The sequence below is a fragment of the Alligator sinensis genome, unplaced genomic scaffold (genome assembly GCF_000455745.1).
Source record: "Alligator sinensis unplaced genomic scaffold, ASM45574v1 scaffold1509_1, whole genome shotgun sequence".
In the NCBI taxonomy this organism is placed as follows: Eukaryota; Metazoa; Chordata; order Crocodylia; family Alligatoridae; genus Alligator; species Alligator sinensis.
In genome coordinates, this window is record NW_005842711.1 from 410,511 (window position 1) to 430,878 (window position 20,368).

Sequence of the window (20,368 nt, forward strand, 5' to 3'; positions counted from 1 at the left end):
ACAAAGATGAGCACTATGTTTACCCTCCTCCATTCATCCAGTATCTCACCTGACCTCCAGGAGTTCTCAAAGATAAGAGCTGGTGGTTCAGAAATTACCTCAGCTAATTCCTCGAGTACTATAGGATGCCTTCCATCAAGCCCTGATGTACTTGGAAGACTCTACCTTCCCTAAGTAACAAATCAACCTATTTATTCACTACTCTAGGCTGCTTATCTCCTCCCATATCCTTGCTGCCAACTTCACTGGTAAACTAATACCTGACCTTTTTTCTCGAAGACTCAAGGAAGAAAAAAAGGCATTCAGTGCTTTAGCCTTCTCTACATCAGCCATTACTAGAGTAACTAACGACATCATTTTTGCTAGATCTCAGGGTCAGTACCCATCTCTCTATTCTTCCTTGTCTTCTTGCAGCGTTCAACACCAGCAGTCAATCTTTGCTGCTTGAAATTTGGCCACCTGTTCGTATTTTTCCTGTCTGCTCTTTGTGTTTCGTGGTGGGTCATTCTCCAGTTCTCTCCGATTTTTGTCCCTCAAGGACAGAGACTTGAAAGGCTTTTTTGTTTTGTCCTTCTGCATCATCCCTTTACATACTTTTATCCACCAGCCTGTTTTTAACTATATTCTCTGCAGATGACAAACCTCTGTCTCTCTGTCTTCTCCATCCCCTGTCTCTCTACCAAAGAGCTGTTTCCTTTCATCCACAGCTGCTTTTAACAGATGGATATGAAGTTTTGTTATTTAATTGATAACATAACCAGAACATTTCCTTCAAGGCCTTCCCTCTTCTGCCTTTTTTTTTTTTTAATCACCTTTCTTCGAGGCATTTTAGTTGCTAACCAGGTTGTCATCTTTGACTGGACCCTCTCACTGGACAAATGCACAAAGTTCTTTACTAAATCCTTTCTTAGGTTTTCATACATATCGTCCTTAAAATTCCCAGCCTTTATCCACACAGACTAAACTTTTCTCCAAGCATTTATCATACAAATCTTGACTGCTACAGTATTCTTGGCAAATTGTTTGGATCCAGTCTGTTGAGAATAAGATAAGGGAATGCAGCACTTTGTCTGTATCAGCCCCTGTCTGTCTTCACCTGTGCATGAAATATAAATTGCATCTCTTGTTTCAAAGTCTCCCAATACTCCCATTCTGAGAAGTTGATTTAATCATCTTTTGATCCCATCCTTTGGTGCCCATCATTTTCTTCCATGCTTTCCTCTTTGTGTGCTGGCAAAAGCCAAAGAGCCATCAGTCTAATTCTCTGGTTCCTTCCTTAAGAGACCTTTCTGTCATGTTGCCTGCATATAGCTAGCAGATTACTTACAGGTAGCAATCTGGGAGCATTCCTTTTCCTTTCTCCACTCCTACTTCTCTGTCTGTCTTCCCCACTTCCCCTTCTCTCTCTGCATTGCAAAGCTGGGTCAATGCTTCATCACTCATTTGCTTATAAGTGGTATCCACATAACCTACCCATGGAGGATTGTGTGTTGCAAGCAGTAGTCCTTCAGGGCAAGCGTTGCCTAACCTGGGTATTTTCAGCATTCAGTCAGTGGGATGCAGTCTCTTGGGTGCTTTCAGCATGTAAACCAGGGGCAGGCAATTATTTTGGGCAGAGGGCCTCTTACCCAGTTTTGGCAAGCTGTCGAGGGCCGCATGGGTAGCCCTGCTCGTTGACAGATGCCCCGCCCCCTGGTTACTACCTTGGGACCAGTGTCCCAGGGCCAGCACCAGTGGGGCTCAGCAGGGTGCAGGCTGGCCAGGGATCTGTGGAGCCAGGCTGGGCTGCACCAGCAGGGAGCGGGGAGCTAGCTTGGCTCCATAGAGCCCCCTGCCAGCCGGGACCCTGTATTTGTCGCCCTTCTCTGGGCCCCGCTGGTGCTGGTCCCGGGACACGGGAGCAGGCCCTGTGCTCCCGCACCTGCTCACTCCCAGTGCCCTCCCAGCCCCGCGGTATAGGCGGGGGGCAGCGCCCAGCCATACTCGCTGGCAGGGAAGCAGCTGGTGCAGAGCACAGGATAAGGCAGCCCCTCGCCTGCCCTGTGGCCAGTGCTCCCTGCTGCAGGCACAGGCAGCCCCACACGAGCTGCGAGTGGTTGCAGCGCGGGGCACCAGCCACGAGGTGGGCGAGGGGCCGCTTTTCCTCCACACTTAGCACCAGCTTGTAACCTGGCCCCACACCCAGCCTGGGCTTGCTTGTTGGGCCTGTGCTGTGGCAGCAGCTGCGGCCACCCCCCGCCCCCCATGCTGGGCACCGTTTCCTGCTGCTGCTGCCTGCCCGGAGCTCGTGCGCTGGGCAGCTCAGGTGGTGATGGCAGCCTCACCGCAGCCTACTGCAATGCAAGCTCCGGGCAGGTGGCAGCAGCAGCAAACACTGCCTGGTGCGGCAAGCAGGGGAGCCGCAGCTGCTGCCACTGAATCCCAGCATTGATGGGCGAGCCCGGAGCCTCCTGAGGCTGGGTTACAAGCTGGTGGGGGTGGGAAGCGACTCCTCAACCACCCTGCACTGCAGCCACTTGCAGCCCGCATAGGGCTTCCTGTACCTGCTCAGGACAGCCCCGCATGGGCTGAGTGGCTGCAGCAGGGCACGCTGGCCACAGGGTGGGCGGGGGGGCCGCTTTTCCCCACGCTCTGCACCAGCTCCTTCCCTGCCCTTCCCCTGCCCCCCTTACCTGAGCTTTCTACACCAGGGCAGCCACGTGGTCCCAGGCCAGAAGCCCCTTCTGGGGCTTTTGGCTGGGGGGTGGGCAAGGCCAGGCAGGCCCTGCTGGTGCAGGAGCCTGTCGAGGATTCTCCTGGGTCCTACTGCCCCTGTTGTTTTTGACAGGAACCAAGGACAGATGCATTTTCACTTTCAAAACATTTTTAGGGGCCCCGCAGGCCAGATATAATGGCTTTGCAGGTTGGATGCAGCCCGTGGGCCATATTTTGCTCACCCCTGGTGTAAACAGTATTGCTAAGAAGAGCAAAACATTTTTTTAAAGTAAAGTTAGAGAAACCACATGTGTGGGAGCAGGAAGTATTATAGCACTCAGGCTATAATGAAAGATGCCTGTCTGTGCTGAGATGTTGAATTTTGAATTCCCAGGGATGATTAAGTTCAGTATCAAAGAGAGAAACGCCAGGAACAATCCTAAATGTGACATTTTAATTTTTCTAGATCATAATATAGGTTACAGTCTGATGCAAAACTCTGAAGTGCATACCATGCCTCACTCATTTTATTTGTTGTTTTTCCAGCCAGGTGATGACATAGTCTTAATGGCAGAAGCTCTAGAAAAGCTTTTCCTGCAGAAAATCTCTGAAATGACCCAGGAAGAAACTGAAATTGTAATATCCCAGACGAAAGGAAGAGGACGTGGGAGGAAGGAAGCAGGTAGGTACTAGACTGACTGACTGCTCTGAGTTTTGTCCTCCTTTCCACCAGTTTTTTGTTTTTGGCTACTTGTGGGTTTTTTGTTTCGTTAGTTTGTTTTTAAGGACAATTTTATATCAGATAACTAAAGCTACAGCCACCCTCATCTTGGTGCAGTACCTGGCCTCCAGCATGCAGTATTCAATATTGATATCAGGTGCTTACATTTCAGGGAGCTGTATCTGCGAACACTCTAGTTTTCAACAAAGGTTCCAAGCTAAGAGCTTTAGTAATAAGAGTGATTATCATTTTGTTGTTTGTTGCTAAGTATACCAGCTGTGCTCTGTAAAAGCCCTCAATGAGAGTTACCAGTAGTCAAAATAGATGAGCTGGGTCTACCGTGTTTGTCATTACCTTGAGTCTTACTGTGCCTTCATGTAATTGCAGATTTGCTTAATTAATTCATCATGGCAGAATAGCCAGCTTCTATTAAGAAAGGATTAATACCTGAAGGGTAACCAGGTCTGCAGTATTGTTTGGTGCTGTCAACACAAATGAGCACTTGGGACTGTGTGGCTCTCATGCTTAGGGTTAAACCACTAGATTTGAGGTCAGGACAAAGCTTTCTCCATAGTTCATATTGGCAAGGACTGTTTTGTTGTTTGGCTGCCTTCCATAGTGGGGCATCCTAGATCAGGGGTGGGCAAAATACAGCCCGTGGGCCAAATACGGCTCGCAAGGCCATTCTGTCTGGCCTGTGGGGCCCCTAAAAAACATAGAAAATTAACATTTCTCTGCCCTTGGTTCCTGTCAAAAATGAAGCGGGCCCCTTCCCCATCCCATGGCTGGCACCCCATGCTGCAGTTGCTCGCAGCCCACATGGGGTGCCTGTGCCTGCTCCGGACAGCCCTGCAAGCAGCTGCAGCAGGGAGCACCAGCCATGGGGCGGGGGAGGAGCTGCCTGTGCCTGCTCCAGACAGCCCTCCGTGGGCTGCAAGTGGCTGCAGCAGAGAGCGCCGGCCATGGGAAGGGCGAGGGGCCGCTTTTCTCTGTGGTCAGCACCAGCTTCTTCTCACCTGCTGGCAAGCAGGGGATCGGGGCTGTGCGCTGCCCCCTGCCTGTACCACAGGGCTGGGGGGCACTGGGTGTGAGTGGGCGGGGAGTCAGTGGGAGCACGGGGCCAGTGCCGTTGGGCCCAGAGCAGGGTGGCAGGAGCGCAGGATCCCAGCCAGCGCGGGCTCTATGGAGCTGGGCCAACTCCCCCCTGTCCCTGCTGGTGCAGCCCAGCCTGGCTCCACAGACCTCTGCCAGCCTGTACCACTTTGGGCCCCACCAGTGTTGGCCCTGGGACATTGGTCCCAAGATGGTGACCAGGGGGTGGGGCTCCTGTCAAGGGACGGGGCTACCCATGCAGGGCTCCACTGCCTGCCAAAACTGGGTAAGTGGCCTTCTGCCCGAAGTAATTGCCCGCCCCATCCTAGATAATCTGGCATATTTTACTGAACACATTCCCTGTCATTGCAGAAGCCCATGACGGGTGATACCTTTATCCTTTCCTGATCTTTTTGTGGTATGTTATAGTTTTTGAGGTCCCTGAGCTTCAGGCACTGTGCATGGCTGAGGGGGGTGCTTATGGCATGCAGTGGACATTCTTACCTACTGCTTTGTATTTCACACTTGAGATTGGAGGGAGCTGGGCTTTATGATGACCCAGCTGGTCCCTAACACTCCAGTATTCTTATGAAGGCTTTGTTGGGAATTTATGAAAACAGAGATAGGAGCATTACAGTGCACCAAACCTGCTCTGTATCCAAGAGCCATTTGCACTGATGACAAGATTATGTATTTTCTGTAATAATCTGACATTACTGGAAAGTGAGTGTTTTGCTGGTTTTTTGTGATTTGAATTTTCAGTAGAGGTGAAATCAAGTTTGTGCCAACATCTTACACCTGGCTGCACCATATTTAAAGCCCAGTTGACCCTTATTTTGGTGGCTGTGTTGATTTGTTGGTCTTGCATTGGTTCTTTGCATGGGATGCACAACTCAGGCTGTCAGAGCCACTTGCAGAGTACATTCCCATCAGAAGAGCTGCCATGAGGGTAGATAAATACCCTGTGGTCAGATGTCAGCCTTGAACACATCTGCAGGTGGGAAACTGGGTTGTGTGCAGGTGCCTGTGCAGTTTAGCCAGTTGCTTAAATTATTTCTCATTTTATTAAAAATCACAGTGGGTTACTGGGACTGTCCTGCTGGGCTATGTTTTTACATCTCTACATTTGGATACTGGAGATTTAAACAGTTCTCAATACGCTGCATTCCAGGTTGTAAAACAGTTCATATAAACTCAAACTCCATGTTCTTGTGTATTAGAACACAGTAACAGGTTTATATAGATTCTGGGGCAAGAAGGAACTATTGTGATCCTCTGGTCTGAAGCACCCTATTGCAGGCTGTGGGACTTTCCTGAATTAACTCCTGTTTGAACTAAAGTACATTTTTATTTTAAGAAAACCATCCAGCCTAGATTAATAAAAAAAAAGCCAGCAATTCTTCTGCAGTCTTCAGTAAATTGGTTCAGCAGTTAATATTCCTGGTAACGTTTTGTTACTTCTAGCCTACATTTTTCCTGTATCAACTCAAGCCGTTTTCTCTTAATTATGTTATCTGTTAAAGTGAAGACTCCTTTATCATATTTGTTCCACATCAGTAGATCAAACTTCTTCAACTCTAGTAATAAGGCATGTTTTCCATCCTTTTAATTTCATTCTGTGTTGCCTCTTTGAATCCTCCAACATTTTGCATTTTTGAATGGTGGAAATGAGAACTGGGTTTCACCAGCAGTCACCCGTGCAAATTCAGAGGTATTGTAGCTTCGTTTCTTCTCCCCAACCCGTGGTTATATCTCCAAGGATTGCATAAGCCCTTTTTTGGCCATAGCTTCACACTAAGCACTCATGTTCAGCTGATTTATCCCCAGTGCTCTCAAACCTTACTGCTTTGCATGGCAGAATGTCTCATTCTGTAAGTAAAGCTATACTCCTTTGTCTCAGACTTCACATTTGGCTGGATTGAAATGTGGATTATATTTTGTGTCAGTGTTCATGTAAACTTGAGCATTGTGTGGTAGTCGTTCAGATCACTCCATTTTAGTGCTTTGTTCTTTGTTTTTCCCCCTGCCTCCAAATCTGTTAGTCTTCTGCAGACTTTATTGGTAAAGGTTATGTTTGTTTGTTTATATCCAGTTCAGTCATAAAAATGTATGTTAAACAGTGTAGTGACAAGAACTTATTGTGGTAGAACCCCACTAAAAACATAACTGCTTGGTGGTGGTGATTCCCTGTTTGCAGTTAGATTTAATTATTGGTGAGCTGCCTAATTTTTAAATAATGCACCATGTCCTGTTGATTTTGTATTATTTCTATTTTCTTAATCAAAATGGTATGTAGTACAAAGGCAAGTGCCATATAGAAGTCTAAAGATGCCACATCAACACAGTTGCAACTTTGATTGATTTGAAGATAATTTAATTTTAAATAAAAGATCAACTTGTCAAAAACCTCAGCATTTTTTTTTTAATAGACCCATTTTGACTGATGTAATTATTACCTTCCTTTTAATTCTTGAGCTCTGTATTAGTTGCTCTGTTCTGCCTAGGATCAGTGTCATGTTGACATGCAGTTGGTTATTTGCATCATCCTGTTTACCCTTTTTAAGTATTAGCATGATGTTAGCCTCCTCAGTGCTTCAAGACTCACTGAGAGTTGACACTAACATCAGCGCAGTGGCCCCTGGCCTCCTTTTCTAATGCTTGGGTGAAAATTTTCCAGCCTCCTGGCTTAGAAATGTCTGCTTTAGCTGCCATTTTAATATCCTTCAGAATCACTTTTGGAATGGAAAAGGGTTGGATGCACTCATAGCAGATTATATATCTCTTTCCCAAACTCAGAAGTGAAATGTTTTTATGACAGCTTCTGCCTTTTCTACATCTTTATTGACAGGTCTAATACTTTTTCCTATAGAATTGAAGAGAGGCTATTAAAAGTACTTTTTTAACATATGTAAGAACAAGCTTAAAACAAATACTGTTATTGTCCTCCAGTCTGTTGGCCACAGGCTTCTCCTTACGTCCTTTCTGCTTCCCTTATCAGTGTTTTTTTTTCTCTCTGGTAGTCTCTATTCATCGTTAGCAGCCTCCCCCTCTTTCCCAGGTGTTTGCTTACTAAACCCATGGCATGGTGTGGTCTGTCCATGATTGGGGCTCCCACGTGCTCTGCTAGTATAAATAATATTTGATAGTTACTTTCTCTTTCCCATCTAACCTCAGTGGGTTTTTAATCAGTAATAGCAATCTCCTCAACTGTAGCTTTTGGGGCATCTAGTAAACTGTTCAGACATGATTCTCATCCTTGTTGGCATTTTTTCTGTTCATATTCTCCTTGCCTGCTGTGTTGATTCATAATTTTCAGCTTTCTTGAAGTGACCTTTATAGGTGCCAGATATGTATCCTACTGGGTTAGGCTTTTGGTGGGTTAGAGTTCTAGTGATGGTACCACATCTTGATTTGATGGATCTGCCTGTATTGCCTGGTTTTGTGCATCTTGAAGAAAGTAGTGTCAGGTGGGTGAGACTTGACATTCCTCATGCTCAATTGAGTAGTCAAATCAGGACCACTCATACCTGCCCTCACTATGGGTTTATAGTTCTGTGATTTTAATTTCTTTTTATCTAAGTGAGTTCTGTTACAGCTGTTTCCCCTGTGTTGGAGACCTATTTTTGAGGTAGAGGATTGTTTTTTTTTGTAGTACTTGGAATTTCTGAGAATGTGATAGTACATAGGCAGATTCTTTGGGTAGATGTGATATCTTGTTTTAGACCAACTAAATAGCTGGAAAAAGGTTAGTTGCGAGTTATCAGGCATAAACACCCTTCATTAAGCATAGGGAGACTCATGGCTACTACTTTTTTCAACTATTTAGTTGATCTAATATAAGATATCACATATACCCAAAGAAACTTGCCTGCCAATGTCCTTAGACCAACATGGCTACAACCAACAATAGTGCTATGTTCTGAGCCTCCAGCATAATCACTCTAGATCCTCCACTTAAATCCTTCATAACACAAGCTTTCTTTTCTGCATTATGGGTAAGTGTCGGTCATCTGGGATTTTTTTTGGTTTCTCAATTATAACCCTGTCTTGTGGCTGACTTGCTAGAACAGAGGTGCTTAACTCTCCACCTGGGAGTCAGACCCAGGCCATGGCACCATGTCATGTGACCTGTGGGGCTCTGTGGGCTGTGGCCCTGTGCTGTAGGTAGGGCAGTGTGAGACCTAATCTTAGCACGCAGGGGCTATGCAGGAGCAGCGTGAGCCAGCTAGAGCCCAGTCAGGCTGCACTACTCATCTGACCTATGGGGCCAACACCATGAGCACCACTGCATTAAGACGGTGATCCATAATAATCCTATAAGATCAGCTTGCAACCTGGGAAACAGGTGCTGTCTTCCAGTACAGGGTGACACTTGGCCATAGTGTGTGCCCCTCAGTCATCTTAAGTATGTTTTATAACCAAGGATTTTAACATTCTAGTTATATGGATCTTTTCAACAGGCTTCAGTAATCCCTTGTAGGGTAAGCTCATAAATAGGATGCTTTAGTTCTTATTGCCTGAGCTCCTACTGTTGGTGCCCAGGCAATCACAGACTTTTGTCTTGTAGTATCTTCTGCTGCCTGGGTTGCTCTTATTCTCAGTGCCTTGATTCAGCTGTAAATGTGTGTTCACTTGTTTCCTCTTTTACTGGACCTATTTACTGGTAAGACTAGGGGAAAGTGTTTCTGTCCATTCTGTTGGTTAGTTTGGAGCTTGAGGCAGTGGGGTTTTTAAGGCTGGCTTTTTTTCTCCTGTTACTGGTTTGGTTACTTATAGTTTGGCCACTTGAACTGTCACAAATGTAGTGCTGTTATTTTAGACTTGGAGTTATAACCAGATTTTTAAGTGACAAAATCTATTTGACTGCATTGTTGCTTGGAGAAGTGAAGCGGATAGCCCTACCAATTTTTTTAAAGCAGATGATGCAGCAACATCTTCTTAACTTATAGCTCTCAAGAGTGTCTGCTGCATAGTCCAAAGAGTAGTGCTGGGTAACAACAGCTAAAATACAAATATAACTAGCATTTTCTGTGACCATCTCAGTCATAGCCTTGGTTAAGACTTCTTCCCATCAGTAGGCATTTTTTTTTTTTTTTTTGCTCATAAGTAGTTTGTCTTAGTGACTGAGGAAAGCAGAGCTCATAGAACAGTCAGAGTTTGAAGTTAGTTGGAGAATGGGGATCCCTCAGGTGGAATGTTTTTATGAACTGTGGTAAATAAGAGTGAAGCTGGCAGCGAGCATGCTGAAATGCATCTCTTTGCAAGGAGAGATTCCTGTAACAGCTGTCGTTGCTGGGAGTCGTTCCTAGAAGCTTTGCTTCCTTGGGATTAGATTACTCTGTCAGTAGAAGGCAGTGGTCCTGGAAAGCATAAAGTATGGTGGAACTTGTGAGTTACTTGAAGATGCATGTTTCAGGGTTCCTTTCCCATACTGTGATGAGGGAACCCTAAGCTCATCAGTACCTGACTGACATAATGTGTGGACCTGCCATCCTCTACTGAGTGCTTTTTCTCCAGGACTGGTGAGACTGCTGTCCATTGTCAGCAAATAGTGTCTCTGTTGTGGACTTACTTCTATCCTGTCCTGCACCAGAACTGCAGGGAAAAGGTCAGAAAAATGAGGTTTTATTCTTTCTCTCCCAATCATGCTCCCAGGAAGAAGGCGGCATGTCTTCAGACCTGGTTCTGCTTGAAATGGACCATTTCTTGGGCAGTTCTAGTAGAATTGGAACCTGGGCATTTTCAGTCCTATCTAAACCACCTCGACTAAAAAGTGATCGTAGGAGCACCTTTCCTTATCTGACTACTTGGGGAAGGGCACTCCAAGGGTCGTTGCCTGAGCTCCCAGTTACTGAAAAGATGAGCACAGTGTTACTGTGAAACAGGAACTTTTCCTCACCCAAGATTGGCAGAGTTGAAGTGTTAAATGAAATGTTATTCTTTCTTTTTGGCAGTTACATCCAAGCCAGGATCATCTATGGTACAGAATGCAACTCAAGCGTCATCCCCAGTCCAGACGCAGCCCCCACAACAGAACCTTCAGTCTGCGCAGGCAACTCATTCCTTTTCTTCTGTGACCCCTGACCTTATTGTCCAGACGCCAGTAATGACAGTGGTGCCTCCTCAACCACCTGCACCTCCTCCACCTGCTCCCCCGGCTTCTGTTCCTCCAGCCCCAGCTCCCCAACCCATCCAAGCACACCCATCTGTCATCCCCACAGCTGCACAGCCTGTGAAGGTAAGTAAGCACGAATGCTTGAGTTATGTTGGGATTGCTTTGTGTTTAGGTTCCACTCCTTGCAAGGAGTGTATATTTCCTGCTACTGGAAATGTAAAGGCTTCTTATATTAAAATCCACCATTTACAATTACTTTTCAGATGTTAGATTAGAGAAATTGAAGCATAAGGGGATGAAGGCTCCTAAATACTTAATTTACTTTTGAAAATGCCACCTGGCATGCATGACTTGTCATACAGGATCATAGGAAAGTGGGGCTGGAAGGGACCTCATAAAGTCATGTAGTCTAGCCCCCTGCTCAAAGCAGGTTCATCCCTAACCAAACTATCCCAGCCAAGTGTCTGTCCAACCTGCTCTTGAAAACTTGGATGGAGACTCCATCACTTCTCCACGCAGCCTGTTCCAATGCTTGACCACCCTCACAGGCAGAAAGTTCCTTGTAATCGCTAACCTAAATTTCCTTAGCTGAAGCTCGAGGCCATTACTTCTAGTCCTGTCCCCTACAGCTACAGAGAAAAACCCATCTCCATCTTGTCTGCCCTAATCTCCCATCCAGTGTTTGAAGACTTATCAAATTCTGCCTCCAGGCTTCTCTTTGCAGGCTAAATCACCCTAGTTCTTTCAGCCTTTCCTCTTAAGTTGCCTCTGAGGCCCCTAATAATTTTTGTTGCCTTGCGCTGGACTCTTTCTAAACTGTCCACGTCCTTCTTGAAGTGTAGGCCCAAAACTGGACATAAACCTCCATGTGAGGCTTCTCCAGTGCCTTGATTTGCAAGTAATGGTCCTTCTATGACAACACAGGATGCTGCTAATGTTTTTTGTCACAAGAGCAGACTTGGCTCATTTAGTTTACGGGCCACTGTAACCCTCAGGTCCTTTGCAGTACTGCGACCTACCCAGTCGTTCCCCAGTGTATATTTGTGCATGAAGTTTTTTCATCCCAAGTGCAGGACTTTGCACTTGTCCTTGTTGAAACTCATTTGGTTGATTATGGACCATTTCTCCAGTTTGTATGGCCCGTCTGGGACAGAGCTGCAGTTTAAATTCAGAAGTTCTGATTCCTGCTACTCTTGCTCTTACCAGACCAGAGCTGTCCAGCAGGCAGCTTGCAGACCCACCCTGCCAGAAGTTAATCTACAGCCCTGCAGTCCCACCTGGCTACCACTTCCCCCGTTGCTACAGCAGCAGCTCGGGGCTCTGAGCTTCCCCTCTGGGATCTGCTTTCTGTGCCTGTCCCAGATGGTGTGACAGCTTGTGGTACTGGGAGAGCCTGTGGCCAGTGAGCACTGGCTCATCAGCTAAAAGTAGAATCTGCATATGCCACAGCTTTTTGACAGTAGCAAAGCTGTTGAGGAGAAGAGGAGAAATTGCCTGTCTGATCTGCCACTGGACACTTAGCCAGCAACTTTAGTGTACAGGGGTGGACTAGTGCTTGTGTTCTGAGTGTTCTTTTGGAAAAGCTTGTCACTGTAGAGCTAAAACACTTTCAAAAGCAACTCCATGATTTTTGGTACCACCATTTTTGTCTGTTTGGATGTTCAAGTTAGCATGTCTTAGGGGCCTAGTATTCAGAAAGTGTTCCTTTTAAGTTTGGGCTCCTTAATTACATGGTTAGGCACCCAGAATATCAGAAGCTGTCTTTGAGGATACAGTCAGAGGTTTTCAGCAAAACTGAATCTACCTAGATGGCTGTTATTTTGACTGAAGACATTAGCAGTCTTACTGCTGCAACAACATTACTTCTTTGCCCCTCAGGCACTGCACTTTGTGGGTGACAGGTATGATTTTCTAAAGTGTGTAACAGAGCTAGGTTCCCAAGTTGCATTTACTTCCAATAGAAGTTGAGTAGAATCTGTGATTTTACCTAGCTCCCTTAGGTGCTTTTCAAAATTCCACCTAACGTTTAGAGAGAATCTCTGGAACAATGCTGGTACAAAGTATAGGAACTTGTCCTAGGAGACTCGCTTGATCCTTTTATAGCTCTTAAGTAAGAGGTTTTGAATGACCTCATTGAGCCATTAGACTGGCAAAACTCTGGATAATGGCAATTGTTTTATAGTTGCACATTTCCAGAGGACTTGGTACAAATTGATCCCAGTATGTGCTTTTATAGAAACCTTTCTTATCCATACCCTTGGTCACTTGAGCATTTACTCAGTTGTGATGCTTCCATATACAAGCAAAAGTGAATCCTGCTAATATAAAGAATGATAAAAGAACTGAAGGCAAAATAACTGCAGTATAATGTTGTTGACTTATTCGGTGTTGTACAGACAAAAAAGGGGGTGAAGAGGAAAGCAGACACCACGACACCAACAACAATAGACCCAATTCACGAATCGTCATCACTGCCCACTGAAACCAAGACCACCAAGCTGGGTCCCCGAAGGGAAAGCAGCCGGCCAGTGAAACCTCCAAAGAAGGATGTTCCGGACTCTCAGCAGCATGTGGTAGAGAAGAGCAGCAAAGTGTCAGAGCAGTTAAAGCATTGCAGTAGCATTATTAAGGAAATGTTTGCCAAGAAACATGCTGCCTATGCATGGCCCTTCTACAAACCTGTGGATGTGGAAGCACTGGGACTGCATGATTATTGCGATATCATTAAACATCCCATGGATCTGAGCACAATCAAAGTAAGCTCAGCTTCACACTGAAATAAAGGGGGGGAAATGGACTACGCAGGAGGAATAACTTCTCTGGGGAAAGGCTATTTTATTTGCCTGTCTGTCACTGCGTGTCACTGCATGTGTGTGTGTGGTGTCTGCACACAGATGTAGCTGCATGCTTGGTGTTCTTCAGCTCTCCACCCAAAATTTGTAGCACAAAGGATGGAATTCTTCTCTGGGACTTCATTTATGATTAATTGACGCTTAGAATTCTGGTAGATGTATGTTTTCCCCTGTCCATGGCATATTGCTATCTGGAAAGCCTTTTTTTTTTTTAAAGTTGCCTGTGTATTTTATAAGAGAATTTCCCCTCTTGTTTTAATTAAATGCTAAATACACTCAATCTCAGTAGTGGGGTTTATCAGCACATTTGTAGTAGGGGAATTTAAAAAGAAAAAGCAATAAATAAATAAACCCCTTTGCCTTTAAATAAAAGTATTCGATTTAAAAAAGCATACTGCTGTTACAAGACACCTAGCGCCCCTTAGTGGAGCATGTGGGATTAAGTGACAGAATTAATGCAAAGCAGTTATTTCTGTGGGAAGTGTCTGGTCGTTGTTTGCAACTACCGATTTGCGACGTAAAAATGGATGCATCTTTATACTGCACCTCACTAAATTGGAACCTGTTTACTCATACAACTTGCATAAGTTCTTTTAAAAAAAACCTTCCCCCATCTCCCTTATGAAGTGAATAAAGGGGATAACCAGAGTGAAAGAAAAAATGATTCTAGTAAAGATCAACTGGGTACCAATATCTCTACAAAGTATTTCTTCTTTTTTAAAATACACGTAATAATTTGGAGAATTCTGCAGTGTTCTCCAAATTGAACAGAAATCAGTGCTGAAATTTTTCAAAATCTCAGTACAGAAAAGACCCTATATGGCTCAAGCATTGATAATGGAGTAACAAGGTACTCTATATTCTGGGTCACTGGCTTAAATATTTTTCGGGTTGATTGGAAGCAAATACCTTTGCCCGCAACAGCTACTTTTGTTTATGTGAAATGTCTGTTTTTTATTGCTGGTGGTCACATGTCCACTGCAAAAACATCATCACTCTTGGTTTTGTTACCAGCAGGCATAGCAGAAAGGCAAAGTTGAATGAGCCATTAAGACAGAACTGCCCTTGCCACTGGTTCTTTCAGGCAAAAATGTAGTGTTGACAAATGGAAGTCTGCATGCTTCAGGGCTTTGCGCACTCTTCAGAGTAAAATAGTTGCTGTGTGGGAGATGCATTTTTGAGACTTGTTCTCATAATACCAAATGATCTCATGTAGTGGTCAGACTTAAGCCTGGATAGCTAAACTGTCCTTCAGATCAAGCTCACTTTCTCTTCTTTGGAAGTGGGTACACAATTGATCATTAGCACCTTAGAGGAGGTAGTAGTAGTCCCCACACTACTTTCTTACTCTCAGAAGCTTTGCGTCCAATTGGTTATGGCAACATTCTTGTCTGACAGAAAAGGTGAAGACTGTCTCCTTAAATGCTGGCATTATTAGGTCCTTTGTCCTGATTTATAATTACCATGGCCAGGTTGTCGCAGATAAGCTGGACTGGCCTTAGCCATGTCTCTAACTCTCACAAACAGTTTGGGATTTTGTGTCTAAGCAGCTTTTTACTGCAGCCCTCCATTTTGGCAAGGGTTTGGATGCTGCAGGTTGGATAGAGACTTGGTGTAAGCCCCAAATTCTGTGGATACTATAGTAGTTGGCCATTTTTTGTAAGTTTCTCTGTTCTATTTGCATTGTTAATAGCAGATTTTTTTTATTTTATTTTTTTGTCCCTTTCTCCTAGTCTAAGCTGGAGAGCCGGGAATACAGAGATGCTCAGGAATTTGCAGGCGATGTCCGATTGATGTTTTCCAATTGTTACAAATACAACCCTGCTGACCATGAGGTGGTAGCCATGGCACGAAAGCTGCAGGTAAAGAGCCAGCTTTGCTTGAGTTCTAAATTGTTTAATTAAATGACCAGTGTAGCTCACACACCAACCATAAAAGTAATACGCATTTGAATATACCAGCATATCAGAATGATGCACGCAGTTTTCAAAGCTAGTCCTTCAGATTGCAGTTCTAGCATGAAGAAGTGCTTTCCAGCTAAATAAAAAAAATAGTTGATTTCTGTGGCTAGCATTTTAACTGAATTGAAAATGTTAATGTCTCTTCCCATTTGACAAAGCTGAGCAGCATGTCAATAACTTTATCTCTCTGCTCACTATTTTGTGTCACTCTCAGTTTTGACTTGGAGAATTACTGAATGTTGATAGAGCTTCTTATCAAACCTTCCAACTCTCCACTGGCTCTCTCATGGTGAAAGGTATTCTAAATAGTATAGCTTACAAAAGAGACCATTTACATTCAATACAGAAACAAATTTTCCAAGAAAATGTCTACTTACATTCCAGTGTTTTGGTCCCTTAATTCAGAACAACAGGACTGGATTTCCTATCTGTGCCTGTGTGGCAGAGCAGTCATTCATTTATCAGTAATGTCACATTCTTGCATAATGGCTCAACTTGCTATGCTGTAATGGGAAGAAGACCCTAAATGACGGCACAAAAAGGACAAAGCATTCTGGAACAATTCCCAAAGTGTTGAGTGCTTTCAGAAAGAAATCATACTTAGGAACACATATGGTGTTTTTGGCACATAATGTACACCTGGCATTTTGGCTTCGTGCCTCTAGATGTTGTTGGAGAAGAATTCTCTCAACCTTAGATCAGAATATTTTCAGGCCTTCTTTAACTAGCATGAGATCTACTCTTGCGCACAAACCAGCCCACTAGACTACATTGTATTCTTGAGTACTTTGATAAATCTGAGGTTTTTCTGCCAAGACTCGGTCTGTTCACCAGGATGGCTTTGACAGAGGCTTCTGTTTGGAGGTTGCTGGCTGCTTGGTATTTTTCTCCTTCCTTCCAAGAGAAAAAGAAAATCCCCATAGTACCTTACCCTTTTTCCTGGTCAGAATTTTGCATTCACAATTCAGAATCCTGTAGTGTTGGATCACTCCAAGACCTGTTTTGAGAGACTAAGCTCTTTTGGGGAAAACATTCCAGGAGACAGAAGCCATTGGATGGTCATGTTGAAGTTGTGACTAATCAGTCAGAAGTTCCTCTCGCCTTCTTCGGATTTTGCTCAGTGATTTCTTCAGCCTTTCAAGTGCACATCTGCGAGGGACCATCAGGGGAGTGTATCTGCGAGGGACCAGCAGGGGAGATTATGCTTAGGGGCAACCGACATGGGTTCATTAGGGGCAGGTCCTGTCAGACCAGCCTGGTTGCCTTCTACGACGAGGTCACAAAATCCTTGGACTCAGATGTCGTGGTGGACATAGTCTTTCTGGACTTTAGGAAGGCCTTCGGCACTGTCTCTTACCCTAGTCTCATTAAAAAATTGGGCGACTGTGGCGTTGATGCCTGCACAGTCAGATGGGTCACAAATTGGCTAGAAGGCCACAAGAGACAGTGGTGGTGGATGGGTCATTTTCGACCTGAAGGGATGTGGACAGTGGGGTTCTCCAGGGCTCATTCCTCAGACCCATGCTGTTTAACATCTTCATCAGTGGCTTGGATGATGGGGTGAAAAGCACCTTGTTCATATTCATGGATGACACTAAGATGGGGGGGAGAGGTGGACATGCTAGAAGGGAAGGACAGGCTACAACTAGATTGGGACAGGTTTCAGGGATGAGTGGATGAGAATAGGATGGGTACTGCACCTAGGGAGAGAGAACCATCAGCATACCTACAGGCTGGGGCACTCCCTTCTCGTCAGCACAGAGGCAGAAAGGGATGTTGGAGTCGTTATCCATTCCAAGGTGAACATGAGCCGCCAACGCGAGGATGCGGTCAGTAAGGCTATAACAGCACCTTGTCGTGCATCCACAGATGCATCACAAGCAGGTCCAAGGAGGTGATCCTCCTCCTCTGTGCAACATTGGTCAGGCCACAGTTGGAGTACTGTGTCCAGTTCTGGGTGCCGCACTTCAGGAGGGATGTGGGCAGCATTGAGAGGGTCCAGAGGAGGGCCACTCACATGATCAGGGGGCAGCAGGGCAGGGCCTACAAGGAGAGGGTACAGGACCTGAACCTGTTCAGCCTTCGCAAGAGAAGGCTGAGGGGGGATCTGGTGGCTGTCTATAAACTTACCAGGAGGGACTAGCGGGGAATGGGAGAGGCTCTGTTCCTCTGAGTGCTACCCTGAGTAACTAGGAATAACAGCCACAAGTTGATCAAGAGTAGGTTCAGGCTAGATATCAGGAAGCACTACTTCACAGTCAGGGCAGCTAGGATCTGGAACCAACTTCAAAGGGAAGTGGTGCTTGCTCCTACCCTGGGGGTCTTCAGAAGGAGGCTAGATAATCACCTAGCTGGGGTCATTTGACCCCAGCATTCTTTCCTGCCCATGGCAAGGGGCTGGACTTGATCTGCTCAGGTCCCTCCTGACCCTACCAACTATGAAATCTTGGTGTTGAAATCAAACAGATCTGCTGGAACTTTCAAACTAAAGACTTTGAGAACTTCAGGATGTAGACACAAAGGGTACAATTTTGTTCTCTTCCCCTTTGCCCAAATGTTCAGAGTTGTTTGTCTGTGGTATTTTTGGCACTGGTGCGTAGGTAAGAATTTTGTTCCTGGCCATGTAGCTCTGCACATGATGCACTGGCAACAAAAAGATTGAACGAATAAGCATTCACAGCCATTGCTCCCTGTAACTGAGTGGTTGCAATACTCATCTGGGAAAGCCACTAGACCTGGGTCATGGGCCTTCTGTACACAGAAGAGGGGTTTGAACCTGGGTCTCTGGCTTCTTAAGCTAGCACTCTAACCACCACACCAATAACTAAAGCCTGACCTATCACCAGCTCTTTTGAAGCTGAGTTGCTTGTTAAAAATGGAATGAAGGTAATTCAGGGCAGACGCTTCTAGCTCACTGAAAGTAAGGGCCTAGACTAGAACCCAGGGTTGCACCTCTTCTAGGCCAGCAGTCATCTCACTAAGCTATATGCTTTCTGGTTTGTTTGTTTCTTGGCCCTAATATATCTCCCACAGACCTCCCTCTAAGGGATGCCCAGGGGGCCAGCTTCACAAGAAGCACTGTAGAAAAGTCTAGGCAAAGGCTGACCTATGGTGTGGTGGTTAGAGTGCTATGCTATAAAGTCAGAGAGATCCAGGTTCAAGTCCCCTTGATGGGATCCTAGGTTTCTTCTCAGGTCTCCTAGTTGAGTGCATTTGCTGCTCAGCTACTAGGGTGAAAGATGGAAGTCTACCATGACTCTAGTTATTGGTTTTGGTTGAACTATGTTTTGGGGCACCTGAGGCCACAGTGTGCACAAGAGGTGTGTGCATATGTGCCCCAGCTGTGTCTGGTCAGTGCATGGCAAGTCTGCATGCATGCTTAGCTATCTGCCTACACAGGGCAACCTACAGCTAATTGCCAAAAATGCTACCTAGACTTAGAAGGGACTAGAGTGCCAGTCCAACTGTCACTGTTTAGTTTCTTCCACACTGGTTGCTTGATTCCTCTTTACTTGCCTTCAAAAGCATGTTTGGTGCTTTTGTGGTTTTTGCTTTTGATAGAACCCAGATTCTTCCTGGGGTTAAGTTCCTCCCTGTCAAGGCGCAAGTTTGCAAACTAGCCAGGAGCGCATATGTATGGATACAGCTAACAGCTGCTTGGGACCAAAGAAGGGTGTGCCAGCTGTTTCCCTTTTATTTCACAGGGTGCTTCTTCCATCAGCTGTGCAGGGTGCAGCAGTCTCTAGCTAACTGCAGAAGTGATGCCCTCTTGAAATAAAAGCAGTTGAGTGGCTCGCTCTTATTTCTTCAACATGCTGGGCGCATCGATACGAGACATTTACTGCGGAGTAGACTGATTAGCTCTGCAGTAAACATTGCATGTCTACATGTATGCCCTGATTAGGCTGGAGTAAACTAATTAACTCCACAGCAAGATAATACTTGTAAGTACAAATACTATCCTGCTGCAGAGTTTTAACTCCATGGCAGCACTCGTGTAGATGCTGCCTCAGATGGCTGGGGCATGAGGAGGCTTCACTGAGGGGACTTCCTGCACTAAAGCACCCTCGTGCCCCAGTCAGCCCCTCCACAGCACATTGAGCAGCCCTGGGCTGGTAGGCTGACTCCCCTGGATGCGGCGCCAGCCAGGGTTGTTCTGACCCAACTCAGTGTGCTGTGAATAGCACTGAACTTTATTTCATCACATTAATGTGCACATGTAGACATACCCTCTGTGAACAAAGTGGGTTCCCAAACCATCTTGCTATGAAAAATCTAGGCTCTACCATATTATTGTAGGATTTATTCAAAGAATTAATCACTGTTCAAAGCATTCACAATTCTTGTTGTGTGCACCTTAAATACATGGTGGGAAGAAAGCAGCTGCATGGATTTGTTGTGTGGCAAGATAGGGAGATAGTAATGCCATCAGTCAAAGTCCCAATGAAACCTCATCTGGAATACTGTATACTGTTGTTGTCACCACTGCTTAAGCAAAAATCATTCAAACAGGAACAAGGGCAGAGAAGAGTTACCTCCATGATCAGGAGAATGGGGAGTGTGAAACATACTGAAATTCAGAGTTGGGCTGTTCAGCTTGGCACAGTAAAGGCTAAGGGGTCATGCAGGAGCCTGGACACAGCAGTAGGGTGAACACCATGGAGGAAGAACTGCGATTTAAGATTAAGAACCATGTTAGCACAAGAAAACTTAGTTATAATCTGGCCATGAATAAATTTGGTCTGGAAATCAAAAAATGTATCTAACAATCAGAGCAGTGAGGTCCTGGTAAGAATAGTAAAGCAAATCGTTTATCTAAATGTAAGGTGGATCTCGGTGTCTGAAAGGGATTTTATATCATGAAAAGAATCTTATGCCTTTGATCACAGGAAACTGAGCTTGACCCATACGGTCCTTTCCAGTCCTGCATTCC

The 20,368-nt window shown here is 45.2% G+C and overlaps 1 protein-coding gene across 16 annotated transcripts in view; it reads left to right on the plus strand.

The window, feature by feature from the left end:
* Positions 1–20,368, plus strand: part of BRD4 (bromodomain containing 4) — a 131,057-nt gene that overhangs the window by 76,974 nt on the left and 33,715 nt on the right. For 15 of the 16 annotated variants that reach the window (XM_014524941.2, XM_025216162.1, XM_025216165.1 and 12 more), the window contains 4 exons: positions 3,241–3,376; positions 10,462–10,745; positions 13,019–13,378; positions 15,208–15,336. In XM_014524941.2, the coding sequence (XP_014380427.1) occupies positions 3,241–3,376; positions 10,462–10,745; positions 13,019–13,378; positions 15,208–15,336 (909 nt within the window). The remainder of the gene's footprint in view (positions 1–3,240; positions 3,377–10,461; positions 10,746–13,018; positions 13,379–15,207; positions 15,337–20,368) is intronic. The other variant, XM_025216176.1, reaches the window with a different exon arrangement.